This window comes from Leptidea sinapis, chromosome 7 (genome assembly GCF_905404315.1).
Source record: "Leptidea sinapis chromosome 7, ilLepSina1.1, whole genome shotgun sequence".
In the NCBI taxonomy this organism is placed as follows: domain Eukaryota; kingdom Metazoa; phylum Arthropoda; class Insecta; order Lepidoptera; family Pieridae; genus Leptidea; species Leptidea sinapis.
The window spans coordinates 15,645,661-15,655,583 of NC_066271.1; the positions used below are offsets into that span (position 1 = coordinate 15,645,661).

At 34.8% G+C, this 9,923-nt stretch overlaps 1 protein-coding gene across 1 annotated transcript; it reads left to right on the top strand.

Moving 5' to 3' along the window:
* Positions 1-654: 654 nt before the first annotated feature.
* On the top strand, positions 655-6,191 carry LOC126965503 (nucleolar protein 6). The gene is made up of 6 exons (XM_050809136.1): positions 655-884; positions 970-2,029; positions 2,358-2,628; positions 3,563-3,778; positions 4,924-5,028; positions 6,134-6,191. Exons 1-6 carry the CDS (start codon positions 873-875, stop codon positions 6,189-6,191), a joined length of 1,722 nt encoding a protein of 573 aa, XP_050665093.1. The 5' UTR covers positions 655-872.
* The last annotated feature ends 3,732 nt before the right edge of the window (positions 6,192-9,923 follow it).

Genomic DNA, 9,923 nt, shown 5'->3' on the forward strand with positions numbered 1-9,923 from the left:
TTATGGTTCCTCTGGTGTTGCAAGAGAATGTGGGCGGCGGTGATCACTTAACACCAGGTGACCCGTACGCTCGTTTGTCCTCCTATTCCATAAAAAAAAAAATAGTAACTAGACTAATTGATAACTTCCGTCTCACTCACACGAGAAAAAGAAAAACTTATGCGAGTCTTATGTAAAGAAATCAGATAGAGTGATTAGAGTTTTTGTTTCGCCATGCGTGCCGGTTTTTTGCACACACCCCAAGGTCAGCAGGTGTGCTAAAAATCTTGAGAGTGCTCCACAGAAAACATGTGAAACGTGTGAAGTATCCAGTATTTATTGAACATCAGTGACAATTTGAAGCAGAATTGAAGGACATATGGGGCGATGATGTGTTTTACGATGTAAAAGTGATAGTGAAATAACACTTTTGTTATATTATGTACCTATTGTATTTGTATCTATATATAGGATATTTTCTGTCTCATGTTGGCCACCCCAAACCGATGTCTAGTTACTATACTTGGTCTATGTTTTTGAGATAAAGTAAACATGAAGTTCGTCACTGTCTTCCCTTTGACAAATTGACATATTGGAAGACGCGTGAGTTGTGTTCTTGGTAGAAACTAGAGATTTCTCATTTTGTCATATTATATTTTCATAGTCAGCTGTCAGCTGTCACATTAGGAATAAGCAGGTGTTGTTTTGTAATTTGTATGTTATGTGTTTACATTTTAAGGTTATAATTTCTGATACCCCGAAGTCTGAACTTAACCTGTAATGTAACTATTAGGTCTATTACTAAAAGTACGTTTATATTAGTATATAAATCTAGAGCTAGGTGTTTCAACTAAAAGTACTCTGTCGCTAGGTGTTTAAGTTTTTTCGATATAATGGTGAAGCGGGTATGTACTTATCAAAATACAAAACGTAGCTTAGCATGTTACATATAAATAAATATTACTTATTTAATTTAATTATTTTCAATAGGACTGTAAATTATCGATTTTTGAAAATGAAGCAGAGACTAATATTAATGAAAATGGAAAAAGACCCATAGATGATCCAAAGAAGGAGGGCAAAAAGCGCATTAAGAACTTATATCGCCAGCCAACCGCAAAAGAATTAAACAGACTCCAGGAAACTGAAAACTTGTTCAATTCAAATTTATTCCGCCTCCAAATTGACGAGGTTCTTCAAGAGGTGAAGGTTAAAGAGAAAACAGATAAAAGATTCATTGAATGGTTCACAAATTTAAAAACACATTTACTTACAATAGCCGATGATGAACAAGAGTATATTTTAAGTGAGAAAACTCTTGCTAAACATCTAAAAGTAAAACTACCAATTAGCCCTAAACTTAGTAAGACAAAAGCAATTTTTAAGTTTTTTAAGTTTCATGATATTGACATTGTGGGATCTTATGCACTCAATAACTCCATCAATTCAAAACTTATTGTTGATGTTCTCATTACAGTGCCAGCATGCACATACACAAAGAATGATTCAATCAATTATAGGTATCATCAAAAAAGAGCTGCATACCTTGCTTACATTGCTTCACATTTGCGGTCTTCTGATTTAATTGAAGATCTTAAATATTCATACTCAGATAGTATTTCAAAACCTTTTTTAATTTTAAAGCCATCAGGAAAGTTGGGGAATAGTTTATCAGTAAAAATTGACTTATGTTGTGAAGAAGATGCATATAAATTACATAGATTTAGTCCATCTAGAAATAACTTAAGAGATGCTTGGTATTTTGGTGGGGAAGATACCTCTGATGTTGGTACACCCACTCCATATTACAACTGTAGTGTTTTAGCAGATTTAACAGCAAAATTAAATCATGAATTTCTAACACAAACTTTGAAGAACTGTGAAAATCTGAAGCAGGCAATAGTTTTGCTGAAGATCTGGGCGAGACAAAGAGGTCTCAGGGTAAATGGCTACATTCTAAGTATGTTGGTCAGTTATTTAGTGCAGCTGAAAAGAATCAACAATATTATGAGTAGTTATCAAATTGTGAGGAATGTCTGGATTTATCTAAGTAAGTATTCTTTTGTATGTTTTTTGATTTCATAAGATTTTTTTTGTGATTTGAAAAGATGACACTGTTCTTTTTATACAAAATATTATAAGTATATCAAACTATTTCTGTGGATTATGGATTAAGATTGACTTTTTGACTGATGATAATTAACATGTTTTCAAATCCATATTAAGTTGCAATATATTTCCAAACTCACCTAAATACAGTATTTAGGTGAGTTTGGAAATATATTGCAAGATGTACAGACATCTTGTAGAATTTGATCTGTGTACAAAATAGGTTGCTATTTAAGATGGAAATAAAATCTAATTGGTATTTCTTCCAGAAACATCAGACTGGGACACAAACGGTGTCACATTAAATAAATTAGAGGGGTCACCTCAGCTGGAGGAGTTTGCAGGCACATTTCCAGTAGTATTTCTTGATAAAACCGGTTTCTACAATATATGCTGGAACATGGACAAAGGAACATACAATTCATTGCGAAGAGAAAGTAGTCTAGCAGTTGATATGTTGGATAACCCTAAGTTGAACAGCTTTATTCCATTGTTTATGGTGACTCTTGATCCACTGATGCAGTTTGAGTATATATTAAGGTAAATATTAAACTAATTTGAATGTTACTCAACATATTATAGTCTTATAATCCTAACTGATCATACTGATCATCCACAACTAGTGTCTTGGACACTGCATTTGTTTCAATCATAAATCAAATCAATACAATCATAAATCAATAATATATTAATAGACAGAATAATTTTAGAGTTTAATTGATAGAGATATAAAAAAAATATCTATGTTTTGATGCTATGATCTTTATTAATACTTTGTCCGTCACTTTTTATTATTTCGCAGACTTTCACACAAATTATTAAGCCACAAAAGGCATATTGGACATAGTAGGGTTTTAACAGGGGGCCAGATGTTGATATTATTATTGCAATATACATTCTTAACAGCAGGTTAATTGAGTGAGGTAGATTTTTAGTGTAACACTAAAAATCCCACCACCCACTCCCACCCTATACCATAAAATTATTGTTGAATGTTTACAATGTCATGATGCAACTCTTTATATTGGCATAATTTGAGTTGATGATTAAATTGTATGTTGAAATACAACTAACCACAGTGTCTCCTTCGCAATACAAATACCGTTGTTTTGACTTAAAATATATTGGTTAGTTTTTACATAAAACGGAAAAACTATTGCAATTTACTAATTTATTCCCTTTTTTTTATCTAGCAAAGTAAAACATATCATGTTTGAACCTAACACATCACTAATATAATAATTTATCTCATGCATACCATTTTTAATAGCCAAAAGTTTTAAAATTATGGTGATAAATTGGCGTACAAAAAGTGGGATACATCATCTAATTGGAAACAATGTTCATATTCATCATACAAATATTTGCACCTACCAATATTGGAACCAGTGACCCCTTACTTTGTCTCTTGTCTATTAATGAGTAACAAATTAAATTATTAACAAACAATATTAATTAATTTTAAATATTACAGATTTAAAAACCTTAATACTATAAAGGAGTTGGTGTATCAAAAAGTTTCCAAAGAGAATAAACTCAACTATGGAATTGATGACTTATCTTTGATTATAACCTCATTACACTCGTTGATGAGTAAAGGGCTTCAAGATAGAGTACATCTAATATTACCTCTAGTCGAAGCCAACTTCTCATGGCCTGTCAAAATGGCATTGGATAAAGCTCAGCATGAGTGAGTACATTTCTAGTATAATTATATTATGTTAAGTGCAAAGAGATTCAAATACAATATAAATTCATTCATTTATTTTACTTCACCCAAGCAGATTTTTGTAAAAAAACCCCATTAGTCGTATCATCACTGTTTGACAATACCTCCCTTGAAGCCTCGCCTAGTATCAGAATATTGGGTCTCAAAACCTGGGCGTCATAAATAGAGCACGGCAATACTTCAAACCGGCCCACATTCTAGCGCTCTACAAAGCGCAGGGCTGGCATATGGAGTATTGCTGTCATCTCTGGTCTGTCGTACCCCAGTATCAGCTCAATCTTGCGTCTTCTATCGCATTTATCATCTTATTATCTTCTGCCTTCCGCTGACTTCCACCTTCGCACGACTCACCACAAATTAGCGATCCCCACTATCTAGATGTATGGCGTTCATTCACAGTGCGGTTATCAAGAAATTAAAGAAAATAAAAAAACAAAATTAAAATGCCCATTGGCATTAGTTTATATCTAAACGTAGCCTAAAATTCGTGTCACACTCCTTCGGGAACTCTTAAAACTTTCGGCAAAAAATAAAAATGTACCCTTTATCCAAAAAAAAAATCATGTTTGATTGGGTAGGTAAGGCGAGAGAGCGTATCAAACTCACATTCGGGTTTATAATATTAATAAGGATTTAATTATAGGATCTACTATCTCATAGCTGATGGCTTAACTTTTATTTTTCCTAAAAATGAAAACTCAAACTAAACGTAAAAATAACGCAATAAAAGTTGGGTCTCCAAAAAATTTTTTTTTTTTATATTTGGAGTTTTTGCTGGAGTGGTTAGTTTTTTGATTTATTTTGAAAATGACCAATAAATCAACAACCTGGAATCTTTTATAAACATGAATCTAAAACTTTGTAAGCCACTCCTCCATGTCCCCCTCGCACGGGCTTTATAATATTAATTACCATTATTAATTACATGTTCATCTTCTTTGATGCTTAGATTTTTAATGAGTTCTTATTAAAATAGATATTAGCTTATTATATTATTCTTATTAAATTAGATATTATATTATAGAATTAAAATAGATTCACGTCTATCGCTAAACTATTCTTAAAAATGTCACTTGATCTTTGTTTAATAAAATATTTTTTTACAGTTTTAAGGAGAAATTGTCGTTTGGTTTTGTAATGAACCCAGAAAATGCGTTGAATCTTGTTGATCGAGGGCCACCGGCTAATTTGCCAGAAGCTGAACAATTTAGGTAATTATTTTATCAGTATTTAATATGAATATTTATCTTTAAATTTGTATTGTAAAGAATTTTCAATTTTTTGGGAATTCTGTTAAAATATAAAGACTCAGGTATTTTTCAGTTTTCAAGATATTGTAATTCCAATGTTATTATTGTTATATTCAAATAATTCAAAATAATTTGAAATCATCCTAGTGCGAGTGCGTATTCGATTTTGCGTATGTACAAATTTATTTTCGCTCACGCTGTCGATGTTAACAAGCAAGCGGCGGGGAAAAATAATACACAAATAAAATTTAAAAACAAAATTGTGGGACTCGAACCCGCGACCTCTCGCGTACCGTGCGAGTGCTCTTCCAACTGAGACAACCGTTCGAGTGACGTATCGACATAAAATCTTGTATGCTTTGTTCAACTCTCAGATTGTGGCTTCACCTACAGGATCTACTTTACAGTTGATAACCTGCTAAACCCCGATATTTGCTATGAGGAAATTGACTTGAGATGTCGCTCTTGCGAAATCTAAACAATTTGTTATGTTTTTAAAGTGAAAACCTTCACTTCTGAGATTAATACACAAATTAAATTTGAAAACAACTGATCGTACATTTGACCGTACGTCCCGTCGTTGAGAGGACCCGGCACGAACTGATCCGCAAATGGTGATTGGTCGCGCACGATGATTTATGATTCTTTTTTAATTAATTGTGTAAAATAAATGGATAACAGAAAAAAACTGTATATTTAGCAATTTGCAAAAATAAATAATTTTAGTTATGTTTCTATTAAAATACAGGTAAAAAAAATGTTTTAAAGTGCATCAATTTTATATTGTTTATATTTATATATGTTTTGTTTTATTATTGCATTGTCATCAGTGCTTCACGTCACGTTACACCAAGCTAGTAAAAGTGTCGTAATCTCAAAATCATAAACGTCAAAAGACGAACGCAATTCTAGGCATTGCTAGTATTAATTTTTTTGCTAACTGTACTTCTGTAATTATAAGTACGAGTCGCCATTTTGAGTTATTTTCTCTATTGGTTAGGGTTATATAAAGAGATATGGCGTAGACTAAGAGTCATATAATAAATAAGACACTTGTTTGGTACAGATTATTTTGGGGCGATAAGTCCGAACTGCGGCGGTTCCAGGACGCAGATATGGCGTAGACTAAGAGTCATATAATAAATAAGACACTTGTTTGGTACAGATTATTTTGGGGCGATAAGTCCGAACTGCGGCGGTTCCAGGACGCAGATATGGCGTAGACTAAGAGTCATATAATAAATAAGACACTTGTTTTGTACAGATTATTTTGGGGCGATAAGTCCGAACTGCGGCGGTTCCAGGACGCAGATATGGCGTAGACTAAGAGTCATATAATAAATAAGACACTTGTTTTGTACAGATTATTTTGGGGCGATAAGTCCGAACTGCGGCGGTTCCAGGACGCAGATATGGCGTAGACTAAGAGTCATATAATAAATAAGACACTTGTTTGGTACAGATTATTTTGGGGCGATAAGTCCGAACTGCGGCGGTTCCAGGACGCATATATGGCGTAGACTAAGAGTCATATAATAAATAAGACACTTGTTTTGTACAGATTATTTTGGGGCGATAAGTCCGAACTGCGGCGGTTCCAGGACGCAGATATGGCGTAGACTAAGAGTCATATAATAAATAAGACACTTGTTTGGTACAGATTATTTTGGGGCGATAAGTCCGAACTGCGGCGGTTCCAGGACGCATATATGGCGTAGACTAAGAGTCATATAATAAATAAGACACTTGTTTTGTACAGTTTATTTTGGGGCGATAAGTCCGAACTGCGGCGGTTCCAGGACGCAGATATGGCGTAGACTAAGAGTCATATAATAAATAAGACACTTGTTTTGTACAGATTATTTTGGGGCGATAAGTCCGAACTGCGGCGGTTCCAGGACGCAGATATGGCGTAGACTAAGAGTCATATAATAAATAAGACACTTGTTTTGTACAGATTATTTTGGGGCGATAAGTCCGAACTGCGTCGGTTCCAGGACGGCTCCATCACGGAGGCGTGCGTATGGTCTGCCAGCAGCGTGGCCCAGAGGCGCACCATCAGCAGCCAGATTGTGGACTATCTACTCAACTTGAAATATGGTGAGACTCGATATTGCTTAAGCTCTTACACCTGTTCTTTTCAGGTTTGACAAATATCTTTTCCAAATCGATAGTAAATTTACTTTAATTTACCAGTGAGAGGCTCCACAGGTGGGCTACATTTTGGGTACCACAACGGCCTATTTCTGCCATGAAGCGGTAATGTGTAAGCATTATTGTGTTTCGGTCTAAAGTGCGCCATACCTAGTGATTTAAGCATCTTGTGTCTCAAAGTGACGAGCGGAATTGTAGTGCTTAGAATTATTGAGTTTTTCAAGAATCCTGAGCGGCACTGCATGCAATTTGTAGGGCGTATCAATTACCATCAGCTGAACGTCCTGCACGTCTCGTCGTTTAATAAGTGATCAAAAAATCGTATTTTTAATACAAGTATTAGAATTTGAATTGATTGATTATTGCAATGATGATAGTTTATAGAAGTTATATAGAAATTATATTTACGTCCGGGATTCATCGGGGCAGTACATTTCTGCTGCAAAATAGTAATGCACTTCTATAGAAGCCGCACGAGTTCAAGGGTGGAAACATCTCCCCCGTCTTTGGCACAACTCGCCTCTCACGCACGCAGTGTAGTGTTGTACTAGAGGTCTGTCATATAGTCGAGCATTTATTGTTGCTTAATACTCAAGCTATGTTCCGTGTTAATAATTGCTTAAAAAGTCCTGATCTGAGTCCGTTTTGTAATAAAAAAAAACGTGCTTCTGTTCACCGCAAAGTATATAAAAAAGAGTTTTAGTTGTACTGAAAATAGGTAAAATAACTTTTCGATCTTGCCTTTAAACAATTCATTCGGAAGAGCGAGTCGTTATTCTAGTAATTTTAGGAACTAATAGTGATTAAGTTTTATTGAATTTATTTTCTTTACTTAATAAATAACTTGTCATTATTATTTTGTTTTAATTGTTTTATTGATTTTTCATTTTTTTATGATAATAAGGGACAAGACGGGCAGGACGTTCAGCTGATGGTAATTGATACGCTCCGCCCATTATAATGACAAAAAAAAATTATAATGAATAAAATTCCCCCCTTTTAAATAAAACAGCAATCACTGCTTGTTTTTGTGTAATAATTTATATGAATGTTACTAATTAGTTCACAGCTCTAGCAAAATCCTACTATACTGCTCTAATTGAAACCTACAATGGTTTGTCCATACATACATACATACATACAGTTATACATTGGAAGTTTGGTAAATTCTTACCCCCTTATTCATAATGGTCCGCTAACTTTAAACAGCCGCTTAGGAGTGCTTTTTCTCATTCTGATTTAGGTCAATAGAAGAAGACAGTGTGAGAATTAGCAATGCTTTAAGTTAGAAGACTATTATGAATAAGAAAGAAAGAAAGAAAAACATTTATTTCACAAAACACTCACAAGATACACTTAATATAAAAAGATAAAAGTACAAAACAAACCAAAAAAGAACGTATTTAAATAGTAACAGATTGAATATTGGAGAGTTCCTGTAAGGGGCTAATAAGGGGGTTAGTATTCTATGTAACATGAGGTTTTCTTGATTTTCTAAGTCTTTTCAGAAACTTTTAGAAAATATTGCATAAATAACATTACAATAATTACTGATACCTTTAAAATGGAGCAATCACCATTCACCACCAGGTTATTTTATGCAAAGAGTTCTTCTTTAAATGATAGCAAGTAATATGATCTATATATATGTATGACAAAAAATGTGTTGTACAGGTATTGCCCAATCCGAGTTGTGTCACGTGTGTGATGATCTGGGCAGTGTGACGTCATTAAGAGGCGCAGGTGGCGTGGCTGGTGAGGAATTGTCGCTGAAGGTGGTGCAGACCTTCGACACGCTGCGCAGAGACCTGCGGGGCCTGACGCAGTTGCCTCTAGATGTCACCGCTGTGTACGGTGAGCTATTCAGACAAATCAAATCAAAATTGCATTATTTATCATCATCATCATTACAGCTGGAAGACGTCCACTGATGGACAAAGGCCTCCCCCAAAGATCTCCACGACGATCGGTCCTGCGCTAACCTCATCCAACCTAGGTTGCATTATTCATTTAGGTCAAATTATGACACTTATGAATGTTAAAACTGCATTTTAACATTTACCAATACTTGGACAACGCTTTCGCATTAAGTCCGATCCGAATCCGATGCGTACCCGTGAAAATACGGTCCGGTGTAGTCTTGGAACTATCTCTAACGGTTGACGGAAAGAAATCGGATGACGGAAGCCGGATCTAGTGCGTAAACTAGCATAGACACTTCGACTACTTCAGACCGTGTTTTCACGGCGTCGGATCGGACGTAGTGCGAAAGCGCTCTTAAGTTAAGTTAAACTAAAGAATTAGTCAAAAAATTTATTGCCGATCCTTTTAAATCAGTATTTATAGCTCCGCGAAATCCTATGAGGAAACAAATCAATTTATTACGAAAATGAAGACACCAAAGAAGTCTTGTAGGTGGATGCTTGTTGTGGATATACGTGGAAATATTATTTTCAGCGATCAATAAATTTTAACAATTGAAGAGCACTACAACAATCAAAATGTACACTCATAGCTCCATAAAAGCTTTACAAATGGTCGGAAAAGTGCCACGTGGTCATCATCCTGCGTCAGTCATGGTGTGGTGGGGGGTGTCTTATCATGGAGTCACAAAAGTTTAATTTTGTGAAAAAGGTGTGAACACTTCAGCCAAAGTGTATCAAGAGGAAGGAACCTCTTAGCTATAGGTACAATTTCTATAT

Bases quoted from the DNA above. Each gene is read 5' to 3' on its own strand.
- LOC126965503 (XM_050809136.1), top strand. The intron at 2,030-2,357 runs GTAAGTATTCTT...TATTTCTTCCAG, and splicing joins GAATGTCTGGATTTATCTAA to AAACATCAGACTGGGACACA. The intron at 2,629-3,562 runs GTAAATATTAAA...TAAATATTACAG, and splicing joins CAGTTTGAGTATATATTAAG to ATTTAAAAACCTTAATACTA.